Source organism: Podarcis liolepis, assembly GCF_965112155.1.
Source record: "Podarcis liolepis genome assembly, chromosome: 6".
Lineage (NCBI taxonomy): Eukaryota > Metazoa > Chordata > Lepidosauria > Squamata > Lacertidae > Podarcis > Podarcis liolepis.
This window is the reverse complement of record NC_139559.1, coordinates 62,512,555-62,536,885: the sequence shown is the minus strand read 5'-3', so window position 1 is coordinate 62,536,885 and position 24,331 is coordinate 62,512,555. Positions and strand designations below refer to the sequence as shown.

At 40.2% G+C, this 24,331-nt stretch overlaps 1 protein-coding gene across 5 annotated transcripts in view; it reads right to left on the bottom strand.

The window, feature by feature from the left end:
- The window catches only part of PDE4B (phosphodiesterase 4B), a 266,609-nt gene that overhangs the window by 48,688 nt on the left and 193,590 nt on the right, over window positions 1-24,331 (bottom strand). For 4 of the 5 annotated variants that reach the window (XM_083510505.1, XM_083510506.1, XM_083510507.1 and 1 more), the window contains 4 exons: window positions 15,876-16,070; window positions 12,451-12,487; window positions 11,760-11,830; window positions 9,786-9,835 (listed from right to left, as the gene is read on the bottom strand). In XM_083510505.1, the coding sequence (XP_083366631.1) occupies window positions 9,786-9,835; window positions 11,760-11,830; window positions 12,451-12,487; window positions 15,876-16,070 (353 nt within the window). Of the gene's footprint in view, window positions 1-3,976; window positions 3,996-9,785; window positions 9,836-11,759; window positions 11,831-12,450; window positions 12,488-15,875; window positions 16,071-24,331 lie in introns of those variants that run through there. The other variant, XM_083510511.1, reaches the window with a different exon arrangement.

Here is a 24,331-nt window from a genome sequence, read left to right as displayed (position 1 = left end):
TTTTCAGTCGGAGCTGATCACAAGAAACTACTCTTTAAGTCTCTCATTTAAGGTTGTTTATGTACATAGTAACAGAATGGCAACCCCTGAGCGAATCTACCAACAAAGAAAAGCAACTAAATTTTCTAAAAGACGGAAGAGGGATTATGAAGCACAGAGACGTGAAGGGAGAAACGCTGCCTCTTATTTTTCTGAACTTCTAAAAAGAAAACCTGATGTTCTTCTTTTAAAACGTGTCTGCCTCTAGGTCTTTGGCACAAGCTTACTGTTGGGAGGGCCAGCAATCTATTTAATGACTGCATTGACGTCAATAGCATAACTGAAATACTTAGTAAGATGCATGATTCCAACTTTCAGGGGGTGTGTATTTCTAAGCAATGGGAAAATGAGAAGTGGATTCTCTGTGGGAATGAACTAGCCTTGCAGTGCAGGAAATGAAGCCACTATTGTAGCCAGGATCATTGGACACTAGTCAGTTAATTTGGGGTGGGGTGGGGGGAGTTTAAGTATTATCTGACAAAAGAACTATTCTTCATTTTCTCCAGCAGACTTTATGTATATTTTAAAGATCGCAATATTTTCATTTACAATGCAAAATGACAGCTTATCTTGTTGGCTGTTCCCAGCTATCTGCAACAACATCAAGCTTCATTAGAAATTTGCTTTTTAATTTTTTTAAAAGCTTTCACATTAAAAACAAAACAATTGAGAGGCACTGTTGAGTTTCCTAATTTAGATTTCTACCAGTAGGAATCTACTGTGTTATGTTTTCAAAAACACACAGTGTAAACTAGCCAGTCTAAATTCTTTTAAAGCCAGAGGAAGGACCATAGCTCAATGGAAGAGGCCATGCTTTTCATGCAAAAGATCCTGGGTTCAAAACCTGGCATTTTCACAAAGAAATAGCAGAGACTTGTCTGGAATCCTGAACTTGTCTGGAACCCTGGTGCCAGTAAGTATATATACAACAGTAAGCAAGATGGACTAATGGTTTAAGTTGGTATAAGGCAGTTTCCTATCTTTACCACCCATTTATTGGAAAGTGACCCCCTCTGAACTTTATCAGACAGACTCACCTCTGAGTAGTCATGTTTAGGATTGTTGTGCAAGCCCAGACATTTCAGTGGCACATGCTTAACTTTCCTGTTGAATCGGGAATTGTGGGTAGGAAGGTGGAAATATCTAAATTAATGGTTCTTATTAGCCTGAGTAGCACTGAGTTCGAAACAAAAGAGGAATGTAAATGGGTAAAATTGATGGTAATTGCAGCCAGACAGGTTATAGCGAGTAATTGGAAAAATGCAGAAGAGCTAGTGGTGAACCAATGGAGGGAAAAATTGAAAAATATTATAATCTTAGAATATCTAACTGTGAAGATACATAAAATGAAAGGGTTTAAGGTCAGTGAGAAGGAGGAGGATTGGTTTGAGAAAATATTGACTTATTTGGGCAGGTTTGAACAATTTGGGGCAATTAAAATGTTAAAAGTTAAATAAACCTTGTGGAGGGAGGAGTGTTAAGGTATATAGAATTGTACATATGGTTGATTTGAATATATTATTATTGATTATGTATACCCAATTATCAGCCACCTGGGGGTTTTCACTGTTTGTTTTCACTTTTTGTGTTTTGGTTGTTGGTAAAAAAAAAACACAACCAAACCCCCCCCCCCTTTCCTGTTGAAGTCTGTGTTACTTACATGATTAATCTTGGCTTGCTTCTATCCCTCCTTACTTATGTGATGGTGATACTAGCCATTTTCAAGTATGTGTTAAATTTAGATATTTAGCATGAAACCACCCTACTATAAATTCTATATTAACATTTTTATTTTTTATTTTTTGCACCTGAACTGGTTTTCATAGAAGTAACGTAACTTCTGATCTTTAAAGTATTTTTTGTCACAAAGGCAGTAATTTTATATCCCTAGTATAGAGCTGTCCTATTACTAAAGGTCAACTTAAATGGCTTCAGTTTAGACCTACCAGGATACAGTGAGTAGCATATGGGTCTGAGAGATTTGGGTTCAAATCCTACACAGACTCATTCTGTGGCCTTAGGGAAATCACTGCTCTACCATGATTCCTTTGTGCCTGCCTCATAAGGTTACTGTGCAAGAAAACCACAATGAAGACTATGAAGCACTCTGCAAGTGATATATGACAAACAGTTATAGTATTTTATCCTGCATAACTGAGTAGGTGCATGAATTAGGGTCTATATCCCAAAGCATCAGTCTGCATACCCTGAGCTGGGTGAGAAAATCCTCAGAGATTGTCATGAGATTTGGGGCTATGATGGCAAATTCCCACAGCTCATTTACTATATGCACATCCATAATCTATATGGATTAAAATAAAAAGTTCTCAAAATAGTTGTACAATTTGGTTACGATGCTATTTTAGATAATTTACAACCTAGCCATTTATCTTTTTCTTTGGACTTTCATGCACAAGAAGACACCCATATAAAAAAGCACATTTGATTGTTCATGTAAAGGCATGTAAGGAGTTTAAGAAAAGGCCAGTTGATGCAGTAATAAGGGAAAAACATCATTTCACACCTGCTCGTAACAGCAGAGCTTTTACTATACTTAAGTCCCAAGAGCCTTGGGAAACTATGCAATTTGTTGCACACATCGACAAGCTAATGTTGCAAAGCATAAAAGCCAGATTTTGTACTGTTGGGCATGTAATTCATTATCATGCTGCATTTATTTTCTTTTGAAAACACTTGAGGAGCTTTCTCTTTTTGTCTCTCTCTCTCCCTCCCTCAATCTGTTTCTGCAACAATTCACTATCATAATAAAATGATTTCATCCTTTAAAAATTGTGCTACAGCCCCATCAGACTCAAGTAATACCTGCACAGTCCAATATTATATATGTCTACTCAGAAGTAAGAACTCCGCTGTATTCAGTGAGGCTCACTGACAGGAAATCATACTGGAGATACCGATTTAATCTGTAAAATAATACATCTCAGGGTGGTCTTGAAGATAATTTAGCTTTCAGTTCAAGTAAGACATTTATACCTAATTTGTTTATTTAGAACTATCCCCTTCTTTAAATAAACATTTATTCAAAAGTTACATTACAGCTTTGTCTACTGCCAAAATATCACAGAACGATCACTCCAATACTCACAAGACAGTGATGCGGGATTGAGGATTTAGAACTATCCTAAACTTTCATTTTTCTTTCAACAGCAATGTTGATAATTAAAGAGTTTGCTTGCCCATTTGTACAAAAGGTCGAAATTGACTTTATTTTCTATAGTATTTTCACAGGTAAACATACTCCTTTTTTAAAAAGAATGGATGCTAAGTCTTTTCCCCACTCCTTGTCCGTTTCACCAGAGCTTCACCATATCTCCAGACTCATGGCATGGTTTAAGTTTCAAACATTTGGAATACCTTGATGGTGTGTGGGTGTGTGGGTGTGTGTGTGTGTGTGTGACTTAAAATCACAAACTGTTCAACTATAACATAGGAAAGTGCCTTATACCTTGGTTTACCTAGTTCATTATTGTCTACAGTGATGTCCAGCATCTCCCAGTATTTGAGATACAGGTCTTTCCTAGTCATACAAGGTGGTGTCATGGATGAAACCTGCAGTCTTTTGCATGCAAAGCATTTGCTCAACCACTGACCTATGGTTCTTCCCCATGCTTCTTTGCCAGCCCCCACACTTGAGAAAAAAAATATGTATTTGCCTGGTGGAGGGTAGGAGAGCTAAAGGCACCATAGCAGCAAATAACGCAAGGAGCTTGACTATAAGTTCCAGCGTTCTTGGCAGGCAAGGATGTGTAGAACAGGTCATTTCAAGGCAAGGAGAGATTCCAAAATGCTCAGCAGTACTGTGTTGAAATCTGTCCTGTTCAATTTCTCGAAATCGTTCTTCATATGCAAAAGAGGCTTCCATTTTTTCTACCTCATTGTCCAGGCAGCTTAGAATTTCTGTGGGTTTTGAGCTTACCTTATTCCTGCAAGGTGGCCAAGGATAGTATATCTGTTTGTCTTTCCAGTAAACATTTCTCCAGCACTCTGCAGCGTGTCTCTGGCTGCTGTACTTCCTGCGCTGAAAAAGCCCTCTGGAAATGAAGTCTTCTCCTGGGCTTTGATTAAGTGCAGGCACCCAGGAGGCAGCAAAGTCAGACCACTGGCAAGATGATTTGAAGAATGAAAGGTCACTCACAATTCCTTCTTGGCCACCGCAAAAGTAAGGCAAGCCTGACAAAAACCCACAACTCATCCATGATAATTTCATTGAAAGTTTCTTTTGCCTTTGATTGTTTTTTTAATACAATTTCTTTTCTCACTATCTGCTGGAGAATGGCTGAAAAAAACATATGGAAGAAATGCTACATCATGTTACTACCACTCAGCTATAATGAATATGCCCCATGCATCTACAGTGGTACCTCGGGTTAAGAACTTAATTCGTTCCGGAGGTCCGTTCTTAACCTGAAACTGTTCTTAACCTGAAGTACCACTTTAACTAATGGGGCCTCCTGTTGCCGCCGTGCGATTTCTGTTCTCATCCTGAAGAAAAGTTCTTAACCTGAGGTACTATTTCTGGGTTAGCGGAGTCTGTAACCTGAAGCCTCTGTAACCTGAAGTGTATGTAACCCGAGGTACCACTGTTTTCCCATATGCATCTGAGGCTGACATGGCATGAGACTGCTTCCAGCTGATAGTAGAACTGCAACTTCTCAGAAGCATTAACAGCATGGAAGCAGCATGTAACTGTATGAATGCAGTGGTACATTTTTGCATATATATTTTTGCTGCCAAGGGCTGTGGTACAGCAACTTGGATCAGTAACAATATCTATTATATTACTGTTGCCTTGAACTAAAAGTTTTTCACACAGTTGCAGAACAGATGTTCCCACAAACTAGATTTATTTATTTGTCAAATACTTGCCTTTTTGACCCCTTAAGAGTCTTTTTAATTTGTGAAAACAGTTCTGTGTGTTCCTGTGGTCTGTAATTACAACAAAATTAAAGGGGGGGGGAGGGAATCTGGTTGGATTTTAGGACAAAGCACAGGGTGTATTTCTAATGCATGTTATTCGTCCTCTCTGTGGCTTTAAGACTAAGGAAAACATCTCATGACAAGACTGGACAGCTGTTTAAAAGAACATTAAATTAGTAGTATAGTGTAGTAACAGAATGTGAGCTGGGAAAACTCCAGTTCAAATCCTGCCCGAGCCACAAGCTCACTGAGTAGGCATAAGCAAGCCAGAATTTTTTCTGCTTCAGCTCCCCACTGGCAAAATGGAGATATTAACAAAGGCCTAGCTTACAGGGTTGCCATAAAGCTTTTTGTCATGATGTGCATGAGGCATTTTCAATATTAAAAATGCACTGAACATTATATCTGTGGTGAATATTACTATGTCCTGTCCGAGGGATGGCTCAGTCGGCAGAGCGTGTGACTCTTCCTCTCGGGGTCGTGGGTTCAAGCCTCACATTGGGCAAAAGATTCCTGCATTGCAGGGCATTGGGCTAGATTTATCTTTGTGGTCCCTTCAAACTCTACAATTCCATAATTCTACGATTCTATGCTCCGCTGTGGGGCAAAGAAACTCCTTGTATAATCTTTTAAGAAAACATAATGAGTGAAGAATTGCCGTTTGCTTGCCAAGTTCTGGAAATTCTATTTAGTGCCAAGAAATGTGTTGTGTTCATTTCCAGTGCAAATGTTGAATGAGGTCTGCCTCCTTCACCAAGGAACATTACACTTGTCAGCGGGCTTTAAGCATTTTGTGCTTCTCATAACAGGATACAAGTCACACTTCTAAAGCAAAGAGAACAATCTCCTCTGATTTAACTGATTTTAGTTGATTGTGTGTCTTCAATGATGATATGAAGGGAGTACCTAGCTTTGTTAACAAGAGAAGCAACCCGCGATGGAAAATAACATTGATCTGGGATGGGGGTGGTGCTGTGGGTTAAACCACAGAGCCTAGGACTGGCCAATCAGAAGGTCGGCAGGAGCTCCTGTTGCTCGGTCCCTGCTCCTGCCCACCTAGCAGTTCAAAAGCACGTCAAAGTGCAAGCAGATACATAGGTACTGCTCTGGCGTTTCCGTGTGCTGCTCTGGTTCACCAGAAGCAGCTTAGTCGTCCTCGGCCAATAAAGCGAGGTGAGCGCCGCAACCCCAGAGTCGGTCACGACTGGACCTAATGGTCAGGGGTCCCTTTACATTTTACTAGGAAGCATCACTCGTATGCTTTAAATATCTGTGCATCTTTCTTAGACACTTGGACAAAATAAAAATAAATTTGCACCTAGTTTGTTACAGGCATGGGGAAGCTGTGACCCTGCAGATGTTGCTGAACTACATGATTCCTGACGACTGGCCATGTTCTGGGGCTGATGGGAGTTCTTCACCCCTACTCTATAAGTATATTGTTTCAGATAATGGGCAAGGTAAACATGTATCTCCACTAAACCATAAAACTTAAAAGCAAAGTAATCTATAGTGTAGTTTGCACTAAAAAAAACACCAAGAGAACCAAATTAGTGCAAGAAATATAAAGAGACATGGTTGTATCCAACCAAGATGTCCTTTTTGCGCAAGGACTTTTTGCTTGCACAATGCAAATTCCTCTCCCTCTTCTGTTCATGCTCTATACCCATTCCAGATGTGCTCCGGGGACCAGAAGAACCCCCAGAACAGATTATGGAGGCACACAGGGGGAAGAGTGGAAGTCCTTGCACAAATGGGGTGACCTTGTTGGAAACAACCCCACAGTAGATGAATGCATATATTGAACTAATGGTTAAGGACACGTGAAATTCACAGTGGACAGCATTCAGGAAAAAAAGGTATGCAAAGATCAATATTATCTCTTTAAACTACTGACTAGGATTAAATCTTAGGACTTATAATTGGGAAAATATTTTGAAGAGTCCAAGAATGTTTTCATGATTATCACAGCCTGAATTTTTATAGTCACAAGCCACATGGGTTGACACACCAGGGAATTATAACTTGGTGTGTATTGTTTTCACTAGGCATAGAACTGTTTCTATTATTTGTATTTTTTTCTTCTCCCTGTGACTAAATATCAACATTTTGACCAGATATGTGTAGCAGGGATCTTTAAGGGGATCCTTTGATTGATATTTCCATTTTAAAAGAAAGCAGAAACAAAAAAGACCATATGTGAAATTATTGTCTTTCAAAGGAATACTTGTGAAAAGATAAAAAGTAACATTGTGTTGGCATTTGGGGTGTGTGGAAGAACTGGGAGCTTCTTCACTCATGATTACACAAGCAATATTCAGTATTGTTATACCCGAGCGGTCAAATGCCATACAACCATTGATAAGGCATGAATGATGAGGAGTGAACTGCATTTTTCAATGATAAAAGATTGCTGTTTCAGTTTGAGGATGATTCAATACACCGCCTCCCTGCACGAGAATCACAACAGAAAATGGGAAATTCAGTGCTCCTTGTTTCTCAAACAACCTGAAAGTGTCAAAAGAACCCCCACAGAGACGATAGTCTTTTGTTGGGTAAAATAATTTACTCTGTCATAGCATGAAACAGAAGCCAGAAGAATATATATATATATATCTGACCCTACTGAAAAAAGTATTTAACCTCTTGATCTCTAGTCTTTCTTTTTTCTGAAAGCTGGCAAGAAATATGTCACATTTATCCAAACGAACAGAAACTCTCTTATTAAGTTTAATGGTTGCTGTCTGAGATTCTAAATGGCCATCTGTTTCCAAATTAATCACACTTCCTAAATTCGGGCATCATTTCCTCTCCCCGCCTTTTAGAGTAAACTAAAAAAGTATGGATTTGCTTATGTACCATTGGAACATAAGAACATATGTTGTTATTAGATGCATTATCCAAATATCAAGGCATGGTATTGATGGGAGCCTAATCATGCAGAGGAATTGCTGAACAAAGCGTTGGCTTTAGAAGCCTAGTGGTAAAGTTGTACAGCCAACAGAACTGGGGCCAGGACTGGCAGTCTTGTGTCCTGGAAGCATGAAGTGAGTACTGGCATGTATAAAGAGCTGAGATGATGGTGACCTATGCCAATGACAATGTGTCCTATGAGGGAAGTTGCAAGGAACAAAAGGATGAGTGGCAAAAACCATGAGTAATTTCTAGAATTGTTAAGAGACGCTATCTTTGAGCTTCGTAGTAGTATCCTTGGTTCCAGCTGATGCCTCTTGCGCAAGAAGACAGCAAGGCATAGCACTTGTCATCAGTATCCCAGCACTTGTTATCAGTAAAGGGTTTTTGTTGTTCTTGTTGGCAGCCATCAAGAGACAATGGAGAATGCCTCCGGGGCTGAAGTCAAACCGCTGTGTTAGCAGCAGTGAAGTGACTTCTCCAGGGCACAAGCCTGGGCAGTGTGTATAGAGGTCCTGGGCTGCCCAGATGACAAGACACCCCCCCCCCCGCGCCTCACTGATGTGGCCCAAAGGAAAGCAGAGCAATATGTTTGACACCAGCTTGGCTGCAAGAGTTGCTGGAAGGAGGCATACAAGGTCCATCCAATCATCTTAGGGACTCCACTCCCAAAGATATCCCACAAGGCGGCAGAAGTTTAGGATCAGAGTTTTCCTTTTCTTAGATGGGCTACTTTCCCAGATTGACGAGACTCATCTGCCCTCCACTTCCCACTACAGCACGTGCAGAAAACTCCCTTCTTGACTGTTGGGACCCACTAACGGTCTTGTCCACTCAATCCGCCAGAGCCTGTCTTTGCATGTAGCGAAAGTCCCTAACTCACTAAGGGTTTCTTGAATGAAGGCTTATGCTTAGGGCGCTTGCATGGCCCAAGAAGGCATATACAGTTATGAGTAGGCTTGCTGCATGAACTTTGAAAAGGCTTTTTCATAGTCCAAGACGACTTATGAATGATTAATGAAATGCAATACAGTATTTCAGCTTAAGAACACACTGCCAGCAGTTAGGTACAGCCAACATGGGGTCACCAACTTGTTGCCTGGTGGTGCACCTATGGCTGCAGAAGCCTTCCCTGTTGTCCACATGTTGTCCACATTTTCCCTGCTGAAATTAGGCTTCAAAGAAGCATTGGAGCCAATGGAATGGGTTGCTCTGCGTGTTTAGTTGCAGGATGTTTGTGCTGCCCATGAATTTCTTCTCTTTGCAAATGTGCCCCCGAAAGTTAGTGACCCCTGCTATATCTGCGCAAAGAATTTAAGACAGTGAGATGCATCACTCTGCTGCAGAAGTCTCTATGTAAAAGTTGTATAACCAGGTTTGTCACAAATCAAGTGTAAAGCCACCCCACATTACATCACTGAATTTTTTCCTATATCTCTTCTTTTCTATTACTGTTTCCCCCTTCTTCCAGCTAATGTGTTGCATGCATATCTTGCCATCTGCTGGATTCTCTATATCCAGTTTTCTCAATGGACAGCCACTAGCCTTTCCACAATAACAATCTTCTTAGTCACAAACCATTGCATATTTTTTAAAAAGTGCTTCTCCTGGATTACCCACTCGGGTTACAATGATAGAATTGTCCAATAGTTTTCTATCCACCTCTCATGAATGACCAGAACAAATACAAAGAAACAAGGGGGAAGCACTGCAGTTCTGATTATATTCTGTACAATTATGACACAGATTTGCTCTATGCTGTAAATGTACCTAGCACTGATGATTGAAATATTATATCTCTAATGGGTTTTAATGGAATCAATAGTACTGTTAACTGTTTATTAAAATAAAAAATTATTGCCACTTAAACACTGTTCGTTCAACAGAATACGTACCCTGAATGTTAACCCTGGAGACTGGTGGTTGATTTGCTGCCGGTGACCTCCTGTATAGGTATAAATAATGCATCGTGAGATTCATATTGCCAGGGCTGGGAGATACCTGTTAATACAGTCAGAAGGGTTTTTTTCTTCTTCCCCATTTCACATGAACAATTGATGGTTACATGAATTGTGTGAATGTAGATTCTTTTTATATGGATCAGCTTTTAGCAATGTTTTTTCTTCTCTTCATGTATCCATAAGCAGCAAACTGGAATGTTTTGCATAGAGGATACAGCATATTGCCTGATCGATGCGGCACTTGCCACGTGGCGCAACTGCCTCATAGATTCATTTGCAAGCCACTTCCACTGCAAGTTTAGGAAAAGTGAGGTTGCACTCTATGAAATCATGAGATCATGAGCTGAAAGAATACAGTGGTGCCTCGCAAGACGAAAAGAATCCGTTCTGTGATTCTCTTCGTCTAGCGGTTTTTTCGTCTTGCAAAGCAAGCCCATTGACGGATTAGCGGATTAGCGCTATTAGCGGCTTTTAGTGACTTATCTGCTGATCGGATCAGCTGATAAGCGGCTTAGCAGCTTAGAAAAGGGGGGGGGGAGGGAAAAAAACCAGCAGGAACTCGCAAGACATTGTCGTCTTGCGAAGCAAGCCCATAGGAAATTCGTTTTGCGAAGCACCTCCAAAACGGAAAACTCTTTCGTCTAGCGAGTTTTCCATCTTGCGAGGCATTCGTCTTGCGGGGCACCACTGTAAGTGCTTTTGATATGGATAGATCAACACATGCATACTTATTGCATTGGGATGCCTTTACAAGGAGAGAGAGAGAGAGAGAGAGAGAGAGAGAGTACTAGTTTTATGTGACATTCTAGGTTGCTTTAATACCACTTCAAGCCTCCCCAAGACCAACAAAAATAGGCATCCTGTGAAAAAGCCAATTCTCTCAAATAATCATCAGTTTAAACTGGTTTCAAATTAGAATAAATTATAATGAATTCTGTTACAAGTGCCTCCATGACAGCAAAGAGATGATGGAGGTTTTGCAGTTATAGAAGGAATACAGTACTTCATTTTCTTCAGACATAGCCATATGAGAAATAGCTATCTGATGTGACACTGTTTCACATTGTATAACGCAGAAGGGGCATGTAATGTCTGACTTCAATCTTTATTGAATTCAACATTTCTTAGCTTACATCACAATCCTAACAATGTCTACTCAGAAGTCAGTCTTACCGAATTCAGTCAGGCTTACTCCCAGGTGACAGTGGTTAGGTTTGCAGCCTTTCCCCTGCAATCTAGAGGGCTACGAAAGTAGACTAGAAGTTGGAAATTCTTAGTTTAACTTTCACCTCGGCATGAACCCATTAGGCGGCTTGACACAAGCCACTATTTTTCTCAGCCATGTCCTCGTCCCAACATTAGTGTAATGACACTACTGTCTAATAATGGGCCATACTGATTAGGGCTGATGGGAACTGGCGTCCAGCAACATTATATCTGTCTTATTACTGTTGTCATACAAACCTCAATAGAATACAATGTTTTAAGCAGTTTTGCTATTGGCCATGCTTAGGAGTGCCCAATTTATAGCATATTGCTTTGCACTCACAAATAGTTCAACAGGCTAGGTAAAATTCCTGGACACATTTTAAACTATTAGTGACTAAAATCCAGTTTCATTAAAATCAGTTGGATTTGGTCATGAGTTCAATATGAGACAGGCTGCATGCATTACATTGGGCCTCATGTTTTTTCACTATAGCTCCCTCACTGAACAAAGTGTTAATCAGGTGTCAGCATTGGTAAAAATCAGTCTGAGTTTGAAGATATGCCTTATGGTGCATTTCTGTGCATATTTTGTCAAACCTAGATTCCACTCATTTCAGTGGTCTTCCTCTTTAGTAAGCATCCATAGGATGGGAGCTCAGTGAATTTTGTAGCACTTTTTTTTAAAAGGAAACAACTTACTTGTTTGATGCTCCTTGCAGATTTGTCAATAATGTGAAGTTATTCCTTACACTTCTCAAACTAGCCAAGACCTACAAACAAACAAAAAAATGCCACACTAAATATTAAAACAAGTGCAAGCATTCAGAACATATATAGAAACATTTAGACAGTTAAATACTCTAAAGCTTCATTGATTAAAGTAGTGGGAGAGAACTAAGCACATGATTGACACTTTCCCCTTAAAACAATGGGATTTCACAGTATTGAACTTGATTGGATCGTGCCTAACAAGCAAAAAAGCCGCTAAATATTCAACTTCATTATACAATATACACAGCTGATCTCATACATCCTTAATCAGGACAGTTATTTGTAGGAAACAATTAGCACATGAAGCTGATGAAAAAGAAGTGATAACTATAATGCAACTATCACAATCTAGCAATGCCATGATATTTGGAACAGGATGCCTGGGGTAGGGTGGGGCTGGAATGGGAGGCTGTGATCAAGACATTATGGCTGACTATACAGTAAGACCTGTGAAGCCTGACAAATCAGAAGGCCAGGTGAAGTGACGAAGGAGGAATCACATGGGCCAGGATCCTTATGAAGCAAAGGTACAATACTCATAAGTTCACTCTGGGCTCTCAAATGCCTTAGATAGGCCACCATTAGCACTAGAATCAGTGTCACAATATTTGGAACATACCTGAGCAAAAGGTGTAACTATCAGGTCATCTCCATGTCTAGTAAGAAATGAAAAGAAAAAGAATCCCATGCAGTATTTTAATAAACAACCACATAGTCAAGAAACATGATGCATTCTCATATTGTTTGAAATCTTTGGGCAACATCCCATGTTACAGTTGCATACTCATGCTGTACATACAGATTAAGATTGTAGAGATGTGCACTGAAACACATATGTAGCAACCTTGAATCACTATCGAAATTCTGTTTCTCTACTGCTACACACCACCTTCCTAGTGTTGCATCCGATTTGGCCCTCGCTCCCTTGCATTCTAACCCCCGTCTCTATGACGCACATCCATCTCTGCATCTCTTGGTCACGTATGACATTTTCCACATCTCTTTCCTACCTCCTTAGTGTACCTCACTAAATGAGGTAAGTGATTATGAAAGAGAGGGCGGGTTGCAGATACCTTTTGGGTTGGTTGCAGACCATGTTTAGGCTGTAAAGTATATTTTGACACCATCTGCACACATCACAAAGCCAAACCTGTTGAGTCAGCCAATCTGTGGGTTCCTGGAGAGAAGATGGTGGTTACTTCTGATCTTCTGATCCTACTCCTACCCAGGGATAAGCTACGGCTGGACTAAGCTTTACATCTGAGCCCTATCTTATAGCTTATCTTGCTGCAAAGAAAGCACAAACTGTAGCCAAGTTCTGTTCTATGACTTACTGCTCATGGTTTATCTGGCTTCAGATGCAATGCTAAGCCAAGCCAAGCCAAGCCAAGCCAAGCCAAGCCAAGCCAAGCCAAGCCAAGCCAAACCAAACCAAACCAAACCAAACCAAACCATGGCTTTATTCACGGGAGGACCAGAGGAAGAGCAAAGAAACAGTGATATTCTGTATGGGAACCTGAATTTTGTTCTTTTGCATTAAGCTTCGATTTGCATGGTTTGCCTTAGTGGTACATGCAAACAGTGCCAGATGTGCATGTATATGTTAAGTGGAATGTAACTTGAATGGTTAATGTGCATAATAGCTAGCCATTGTGCATATTCACCAGGCCTCATGGAGAATGTGCACGGAATCCTTCCATGAGGAGGGAATTGTGCACATTTCCCAGCCAAAATACATAATACCCAATGGGCATTGGGGGGAATGGGCACATAGTACATTGCATAATCTCCAACAGGCTTTGGGGTATGTCAATTTATTGAATGTATTTTGTATATTCTTCGGACATATGCACATTATCAAATTAGTATGTGCAGTCTCCAAGAAACAAATCCTCTTCTTTATTTCTTGTTCAGAAGTCTGCAATCTGTACTCCCCAGGCTGCTTCTGACCCACTGTGTAATGTTACGTGGTCCACAAGATACCCTCACACTGATTGCCCAAGAATCAGGAATGGGGGGCTTGAAAGCTTATTAATTAATTAATTGATTGATTGCATTTTTATCTCACCTTTCCTCTAAAGGAGCCCTTTTTCCTGCAATCTAGCACCCCTTTTAACCACTCTCAGCTGTTTCCCAGACAGCTGAGTAGCACCTTCCATCCACCTTCCAGTGTGTAGGGTGGCGGCATGTAAGATCAGATGTATCTCCCAGCTTTCTTTTACCTGCTGGGTAACCCTTCTTCAGGTGGTTACATCTTCTCTCCCCTGTGATTCCTATTAGGATTGGCCCCAGCTACTATAAAAAAACCCATTAGCTTAATAGCAGCACCGAAGGAGGGGAACCGCCATCAGAAATGTGAGAAGGGGAGAGAAGCTGTAAAAGTCCCCTTTCTTGTTACATAATATTGAATAATATTGCATAACACTGTATGCATTATAGCTGGAAACTGTACAAAATTCAGCCAATTTGCACATTCTCCAGGGCCTGTTGAAGATTGTGTATACTGAACTAACAATGTGCACAAATCCCTCTTCATGGAAGGAATAAATGTACATTCTCCATGAGGCCTGATGAATTTGCACAATGACCAGTTATTATGCACATTAACCTAACCACTCAATTTACAATCCTATTAACATATATACAGTAAATCTGCAATTTACGCAGGGATTACGCTTCGGGGATCGCACCTAAAGCCCAATCACATATAGCCAAAGGACACTGGGGTCCAAAGACATTGGGTTCTTTTTTCCTAGGGTCTGATCCCATTTTTTAAATAATTGCCAAACACATAAAGCTGAATGCACACAAGTTTAATGCACATACATTGTGGGCTTACTGTATCTACCATTGCATATATATATATATATATATATATATATATATATATATGCCAACCTCAACTTATTTATAAGCTGGAAAGATACTATGAAAGGATTATCTGCTTATGCTACCATATATTCAGTAAGAAACTCTTTACCACCTATACTATACCTCTTGCTTTATGTATCCATACAAGGCTGCTTCTAATGTTCTCCAATCATAGTGTATATTCATAAAAAGAAAATAATCCAAGCAGGAACTACCACTCGGTTCTTGCAATACACAGCAATAAGAGCCAGGAAATTCAAAGTTAGGGCTGTACACTCCCTCTCAGCTGGAAAAAGAGCAAAGCCATCTGAGTAAAGGTCAACTTTAAATTCTCTGGCTTTTGTTGACTTGTTTCATTGGTTTTAATGCTATTTGCAGAGATTTGCAGTGGATTTTCAGGATGGTAGATACAATGCATGGTAGAAAGGGCATTAAAATCTTTGGGGTTTTTATTAAATATATATTCTCATTTATAATCAAACATATACACACTAAACATTTTATTAATTAAAAAAACCCTATCCTTTTGACTTAGAAATGGCATATTACAACTGTGCTGATGTGTTTATATTGCTCTGGATATTCTGTTTATATATACTGTATACAATTAGAGATTATAGTCTTTACTTTTTGTGCATTAGTTGTTTTACTTGCATCTCAAACAAAAAACATTTTTTTTCAACAGTCCTTATCATAACTTAGCATTATAAATAAATCACACTAAAGACATAATGCCCTACCATCTGGTTTATGTTTTTAAAGACTTAAAATGAAATTCTATACTCAAAAGTAAACGACACTGAATTCTTTGAGACTTACTCCCAAGTAAGTATGTATAGGATTGCAACCTTAAATGCAAAAGGAAAGAGGATGGAAAAGGTAGATGAGGAGAACCATTGGATAATTCCAGAATAAGGAGGTAAGTTTTTGTTGAAAGCCAACTAAAGCCAAACTTATCTTCACCTATAAACCCTTAAATCTACAACACCAAGTAGTTTTAATAACATTGCTGCAGGACTGTACAACCACATATAGCTAATGTAAGACATGCTCAATAGAAACTAGTAGCCAAGGGCAATCAGAATTTACTGCTTAACCTAGGCCATCAAATTGTTAATATGCATTGGTACGGCACATGGTCCTACTAGAGTATATTGTGATATGTGTACTTACTGTTCACTTGGTAGAGAGGAATTCCTGGACATGGTCTTTGGTGACAGGTCATAGTCACTGTCTGATCTATAAAGAAATGACTCTCTGCGCTGGCTGTGCCCTGGAAAAGTGGTATGGAGCACAAGTCCCGAAGAAGAGCCAGCCTGAGGGTCCAGTGGGCTGCGACCTGGTGAGGGGCCATTTTCCACATCAAAGCTGTGAATAAAGCAAGCATGGCTGTTACAGGATAGCATATTCTTCACCTTAGAGCATTGATTTATTTAATGTGTTCAAATACAAACAATATCATTCACTCCTCCATGTTGCAACAGGGAAACGGAGATGCAGATATGCAAAGCCATCAGAACAATATTTTCCATGGGCGGCTGCCGTTGTACTTCTCTTTGTCTTTTTACTACTATTTAGTTTTCATTTTGTTAACAGCATCTCTTGTTAAAATCGTCCCACCATGTTTTGCACACCATCATCTGCCTTTCCCAAACATTCTCTTCATGCATCGTCTCCCCTAAAGCTCTTTGAGAAATCTATACATCCTTTATGTGAGCTTAAAGCCACCTTTGAATAACCTTTGAGAGCACTCACTGTGGACACAGAGAAAAGCAAATGAGATATCAAAATGCAGAACACACAAGATTTGCAGTAAAACAGCAATTCTGTAAATTTATCTCCCAGATCAGATCGATAACAACAACAAAGGCAAAATCAACCAAACAAAGGTGATTTCAGATTTGTCTGTAAGAGTGGTTATTCTTAGCACCAGGCATTCAATGGTAGAGTGGTACCTTGGTTGTTGAAGTTAATCTATTCCGGGAGTCTGTTCAACTCCCGGAACCATTCCAAAACCAAGGCACAGCTTCTGATTGGCTACAGGAGCTTCCTGCACTCAATTGGAAGCCACGGAAGCCACATCGGACATTCGGGTTCCGAAAAACGTTCACAAACTGGAAGACTCACTTCCGGGTTTGTGGCATTCAGGAGCTGATTTGTTCGGGAGCCAAGCTGTTCGACAACCAAGGTACCACTGTACAATGCTTCCTTATACAGCGGTTCTTCCAGAACAGTAGGCATAATCACATCATGTGGTAGTAAGCTGTTTGTGGTCTATGTGAAAAAGTATTCTATTTTGTCTTCTCTGAAGGTCCTGGAAATTAACTGCACTGCAAGATGTACACCTGGACAAAACATGCATTTACTGAAGAATGCTGCTATATACAGAATCCTCAGAGCTCCAACCCTTACTCCAGAGTATAATGGATGGAGCCATTGCTACAAGAGCTCAGATAGCCTATCCATCAATTCCACCAATCTCTTTTTATTGGCTTGACATCAATGTCTTTATTTATTGTTCCCTCGATGACAGAAGTGTAAGGGCTCCCTCACCCAAATCCCCTTTCTCCTCTAACCTCTCTTTGGAGGGTACCAACCTCTTAACTTTGTTCCCCTAAACTGCAAGCAGGATAGAATGCACCCCAACAATCCTCTCCTTCTCTCAGCTTTCCCTCTTCCTACTTCTTCATTAAGCCCATGCCTCCCACGAAGCCCTTCTGCTTTATCACTGCATGATGGGAGGAGAGCTGCACTGATCAGCCTGATCTGGTTTATTGCCAGCGGAGGTTCCTGCGAAGACTTACACAGACACAGACTTCCGGAGGCGGCGCGAAACTGTAATGGCGGTCCTCTTCGTTCTCTGAAGAGGGGCTCCGCGGAAAAGGGTCGTACGCTGCGGCATAGCGACGACCCATAAAGAAAAACCACGGGTAGAGTGAGCCCGTGGCCGTGGGACTCGGCGGGCACCAGAAGCTACCCCGAAATCACAGAAGGGACCCCGTAAGGAGATCCGGAGTGAAGGAGGGGGAGCGGTGCTGTGAGTTCATCGCTCTTTCCGCGGAAGTGAAGCCGCGCGGCTGTTGCAGATGAGCGCTGACCTTTCTTCCTAAAATCAACATCAAGCTGCAAGCAACATACCCGTGAGTAAGGGGCATTAGACTGGCAAAGAATCTGCTAAAAATTTGGCTGAAACCGGGAGACGATAAAGGGAAGTCCGCCTCCCGGCATTGCTGACAAGTTCAAAGCAAGGACTTGAAAAGCGGGACGCACTTCAAAAGGGACTTTGGGAAGTTTAAACTTTCGTGCGCTTATGAACTTGTCTTTCTTTCAAATTGAAGAGAGGAACTGCTAACGAACTAAAAGGAGCTTTAAGTATAAGTTGGAACTTTCCTCCTGTTCGCAGGGCTGCAATTTTAAAGAGCCAGATTACCGGACTGCCAGAGAGGATACTGTTGTTGAAATTTGGGGAGCTAAACTGATACTTTTGAGCAGTATCAGAGTGGATGTGATATTGTGGCAGGCACCTTCTATGAAACTTTGTTTAAAACAAAAAGTGCTCTGGTGAACTTTTGGGCTATGCAGGAACTGTTGTACTTTTTCTGAATTGCGTCATTTGAAATATTAATGGCGGAGAACTTCCTTCTTTGTTCCTGAAATTTGGTGGCACTCCCCCTAGAGGATTGTGGAATTATAAAAACCTGGGAACTGACTTTTTGTTTTGACTTCCTCCCTACTGACTGCTTACAAATGGGTCTGTCTTTCCCATGGGATAATTGACAGTTTGACCTTGAACATTGACAGATGTGTAATGAGTGGTGCAGGGAGAACAAGAGCATCTAAAGCTAAGGAAACTAAAGAGGCCAAGGAAAAAGAGAAGGAAAAAAAAACAGCACAACTTTTACAAACAACTCTGACCCAGGGACGCCGATCATCGGTGCCAGCTGTGTTGGTGACGCAAAAGGTAGAAGTTGAAAAGACTGAGAAGTCCACTGAGGAAGATATGGCAGCAGGTGGATCAGACGCAGTTTTGAAACAAATATTGGATCAGTTGTCAAAGCTAAACCAAAAGGTGGATGACCAGTCTTTGAAAATAGATAAAGCGACATCCTCGATCCAGAAACTGACTGAACAAGTTTCCCAGCATACACAAGCAATAGGAAACCTGCAAGGAGCAACAGCTGAAAATCGTGAGTTAGCTGGGGAAGCTATTCAGAAAGTGGGAGTTTTACAGAAGGAGGTCGAGGAGATAAAGGGAGAAGTTAAGCCTCTGCACAAGCAGGTGGGTGAACAACAAGCCTATCTGTCAATGGTGGAATTGAAAAATCGTGAGAATAATCTTAAATTGAGAGGTATCCCAGAACTTGAGAAAGGAGATCTGATTGGATACTTGACACAAGAATTCTCCAAGTTCTGGGGCATAAAGGAAGATACAGATTTTAAAATTGTCTCGGCATTTAGACTGGGGAGATTGGCAAGGAAGGACAGATCCAGAGACTGTTTAATAATCTTGAGATCAAAGGAGGAGAGAGACAAGATCCTAGGCCTCCATTTCAAAAAAGCAATAGAAATACAAGATAAAAGGGTGGAGATCTACAGAGATATTCCGAGACAGCTACTGGAACTCAGAGCTACCTACTCAGAGCTAGCTAAATTGCTGAGATACAACGCAATACCCTATAGGTGGGAGTTTCCACAAGGACTATCTTTTACTTACAAAGAAAGGAAGATTAAAATTAGAACAACTGAAGACAACCAAAAGTTCCTGCACGACCACGGGGAAGATCTACAGAAAGGAGCAGCTTGGCTACCACCCTTGCCCACACCAGCACCGCCTGGAGGTGGGCCAACGCCTACGCCCTCGGGATCGGAGGAGAAGGAAGACACCCCATTCTAGGTCCAACTTTAGAACAAGATGTCTCTGCAGCTTCTTAGTTGGAACATAAATGGCGGGAATTCCCCGGAAAAAAGGAGAAGGATTTTCCACATCTTAAAAAAAGAACAATTGGACATAATATGTTTACAAGAAACACATGTGACTAGGCTCCACAGGAAAGTGCTAATTAATAAAAGACTAGGCCAAGAATTTATCTCTTCGGACAAAGTCAAGAAAAGAGGTGTGGTGATATATGCAAAGGAGAGCCTGTCACCAAAATTCCTATTTAAGGATGACCAAGGAAGAATATTGGCAATTGAAATCCAAACACAAGGTGAAAAAATTTTGATATTGGGAATTTACGCACCAAATGATGGAAAATCAGAATTCTACAAGAAGCTGCATGAGACTATGATGGACTACCTGGACTACTCAAATATTATATTTATGGGTGACATGAATGGGGTAGTCTCAACAAATATGGACAAATCTCAAAACCAGAATTTAACAACTGACGGCAGACTTCCTAAAACCTTTTTTGAATTGACAGACAATATGGACTTGATTGATATATGGAGGACAAGAAACCCCTTAGGTAAAGAAGGAACATTCTATTCTGAGGCCCACCTGTCATGGACACGAATCGACCAAATCTGGATATCTAGAGGGCTGGCACCTAAAACAAGAAAGGTAGAAATCTGCCCAAAAACCTGCTCCGACCATAACGCCTTGAAACTGGAACTGAGACTCATCCCAACTGGATCCTTTAGATGGAGAATGAATGACACCTTGTTAAGAGACCAAGAGATTGTGAAGAAGGCCCAAAAAACCCTAAAGGACTATTTTGAAATAAATCTGAACACCACAGTGGAGAAAAGAACAATCTGGGACGCAAGCAAAGCAGTTATGAGGGGGTTTCTGATACAACAGAATACAATTAAGAAAAAAATCTGGAATGGAAAAAAAGAAAAAATTTTGGAGAAAATAAGTGAAGGAGAGAGAAAATTGAGGACCAAACCTAAGTCGAAGGAAGTGCTGAGAGAAATTAAATTCCATCAAGCACAATATTCGAAGCTGATTAATCAAGAGATAGAATGGAAAATTAAACAAATGAAACAGAGATCGTTTGAATCAGCAAACAAATGTGGAAAACTGCTAGCTTGGCAGCTGAAAAAAAGACAAAAGTTAAACACGGTTACAAATTTAGAGATTCAAGGAAGAATAGTTCAGAAACCAGAAGAAATTAGGAAATGCTTCCACAGATATTTTAAAGATCTTTATGCACAAGGGCCTCAGAAAGAACCTGAAATAGACAATTTCTTAAAGACAAATGGATTACCAAAAATAAGTGAAGATAAAAGATCAATCTTGAATTGCAAAATAACTCAACAGGAAATTGAAGGTGCCATCCAGAATATGCAACTTGGTAAATCTCCAGGCCCAGACGGGCTTACCTCCAAATACTACAAGACTTTGAAGGACTACTTGATACAACCTTTGATGGAGGTATGCAACCAGATTATGGAGGGAAAGAGGGCACCGGAAACGTGGAAAGAAGCATTTATCACATTGATACCTAAGTCAGAACTGGAAAAGACCCAGCTCAAGAACTACCGTCCCATCTCACTCCTGAACGTGGATTATAAAATATTTGCAGACATTTTGGCAAGTAGACTTAAAAAAGTACTAAATGAAGTAATTCACAAGGACCAAGCAGGCTTTCTCCCTGGTAGACATATGTCTGATAACACCAGGAATATTATAGACATTTTGGAACTTTTGCGGATTAGGAACACAAGGGCGGCCCTAATCTTCATTGATGCGGAGAAAGCATTTGACAACATTTCTTGGCTGTTCATGAAGAAGAACTTGGAAGGGATGGGAGTGGGGCGGGGGTTTGAAAATGGAATAGATGCAATCTATTCAGAACAAAAAGCCAAACTGATAGTGAACAATGTGGTATCGGAGGAACTTAAAATTGAAAAAGGGACACGACAGGGGTGCCCTCTATCTCCTCTGCTATTTATTTCTGTACTGGAGGTGTTGCTGAACATGATTAGAGAGGATCGGTTGGTGAAAGGTATAGAGGTCGGAGTGAAACAATACAAACTGAAAGCTTTTGCAGATGACCTAGTCTTAACATTACAGGAGCCAGAATCTAGTACAAAAAGAGTACTTGAACTTATCTCGGGCTTTGGTCGGGTGGCGGGATTTAAGCTGAACAAACAAAAAACTAAGGTTTTGGTTAAGAATTTGACATCTACAGAAATAGATGGGTACCAGAAAGAAACAGAATTAAGTGTGGTTAAAAAAGTGAAATACTTGGGGGTACACTTGTCCACCAAAAACTTGAACCTATTTAAAGATAATTATGAAAAATGTTGGTTGGAAATTAAAAAGGACTTGGAAATTTGGTCAAGACTTAAACTTACCTTGTCAGGTCGAATTGCAGCTATAAAGATGTGTGTCTTGCCGAAAATGTTATTTTTGTTTCAGACCCTTCAGATCGTGGACAGAGTGGAGTGTTTTGGAAAATGGCAGAAGGATATATCTAGGTTTGTCTGGCAGGGCAAAAAGCCCCGAATAAAATTCAAAATACTTACTGATGCTAAAGAAAGAGGGGGATTTGCCCTGCCGGACTTGAGGTTGTATTATGAAGCTGCAGCCTTCTGTTGGTTGAAGGATTGGTTTTTGTTGGAGAACACTGATGTCTTAGATCTGGAAGGGTTTGACAATCTCTTTGGCTGGCATGCATATCTCTGGTATGACAAGGCGAAAGTTCATAAACTTTTCAAAAACCATATTGTCAGAAAATCAATTTTTGCCGTATGGTTGAAGTACAAGGACTTATTAGAAAGTAAGACCCCGAGGTGGCTATCACCGATGGAAGCTAAGGCTCTAAAAAAAAGACCCAATATGGAGGCCTACTGGCCAAAATATTGGGAACTAATTGAGAGATCTGGAGATACCTGGAAGTTGCAGAGCCAGGATAAACTAAAAGGTAAGGTGCGAGACTGGCTACACTATGCTCAAATTCAAGAGGTTTTTAAAATGGACAAAAAAGTTGGTTTCCAGGTGGAGAAATCGAAATTGGAGACGGAATTGCTAGAACCAAAAACTAAGGTACTTTCGAGAATGTATAACTTGCTGCTTAAATGGAATACACAGGATGAAACAGTTAAATCTGCCATGATAAAATGGGCACAGGATGTTGGACATAACATTATGTCTGAGGACTGGGAAAGGTTATGGAACACCGGTATGAAGTTTACGGCATGTACTGCCCTGAAAGAGAACATTATGAAAATGGTATACCGGTGGTACATGACCCCAGTCAAACTAGCTAAGATATATCATCTGTCTGACAATAAATGTTGGAAATGCAAAGAGGCAGAAGGGACTTTTTTTCACCTGTGGTGGACCTGCCCGAAAGTGAAGGCCTTCTGGGAAATGATATATAATGAACTGAAAAAGGTATTTAAATATACCTTTCCCAAGAAACCGGAGGCCTTCCTTCTGGGCATGGTGGACCGGAAGGTGTTAAAAAAGGATAGAACTTTGTTTATGTACACAACCACAGCAGCAAGAATTCTTATCGCAAAGCACTGGAAGACTCAAGATTTACCCACGCTGGAGGACTGGCAGACACAGATGATGGACTATATGGAATTGGCCGAAATGACTGGCAGAATCCGAGATCTGAGCGAAGAAAAAGTTGAGGAGGATTGGAAAAAATTTAAGGACTATCTACAAAAGTATTATAAGTTGTTTGAATGTTAAAAATGTGCACGATTAGGAAATGTCATGCTCCTGCAATTTAATTAGGTAAATGATAAAGTAAGATATTAACAGAGAAAAATAAGACAAATTTGAAACAAATATATTATGTTTATTATAAAGGTACTAAAATTGAATTACAATTTACTTTGAAGTTGGTTACATAATAATTGAAAGGTACAGTAAGTTTAGAAATAAGGTAACAAATTGCTGACAATGTGAGGTTAAAGAATGCAATGTTGGGAGGACGTGAGGAGGTCCACAAGAGAGTAACTTTTGGAAAAGATAATATGTAACCCAACTTTCTTGCTTCTGTTTCTTCTTTCCTCTCTTTTTTCTTTCTTTATTATTTTTACTTTCTTCCTCTTTTATATCTGTTTATATATAAAAAAATGTTTCTTGTTTATTGTGGTGTAACAGATGTTGTGAACCAATGGAAAAGAAACGCAATAAAAAACTTTTTTTAAAAAAAAAGACTTACACAGACACAACACTATTCATGTTTTCTCCTCGCAGATGTACTGAAAATATTGGGGGGGGGATATTTTAGGAGAAATGCGTACTAAAATGTGTAGAATTTAAATGCTGACCTTTCATGTGTTCTTTTAAAAAGTTTTTTTACACACAAAACAAAATAGAACTGACAATGGACAAACTCAGGCTGATCTGAGCAGCAGCCCTTGTGTTCATGGTTTACAGTTTAGAATATGAGCCAGCCTACTAGTCTCAAATGTTTCCAGATGTGAGCTGATTAAAAATTGAATATAGTGAATCATTTGCAAGGGAATGCTAAAAGTGTTCATTCATGCTGGAGAAAATAGTCTCATCATTAATCCACCACGAGGACACACACACACACACACACACACACACACACACACAATGCTGCCATTTGTAATGCCTAATTTCATTCTTTGAATTTATACTGTCGAACTCTTGCGATGTCTTCTTCATAGGCCATGAAACTTATTTTGGGTTA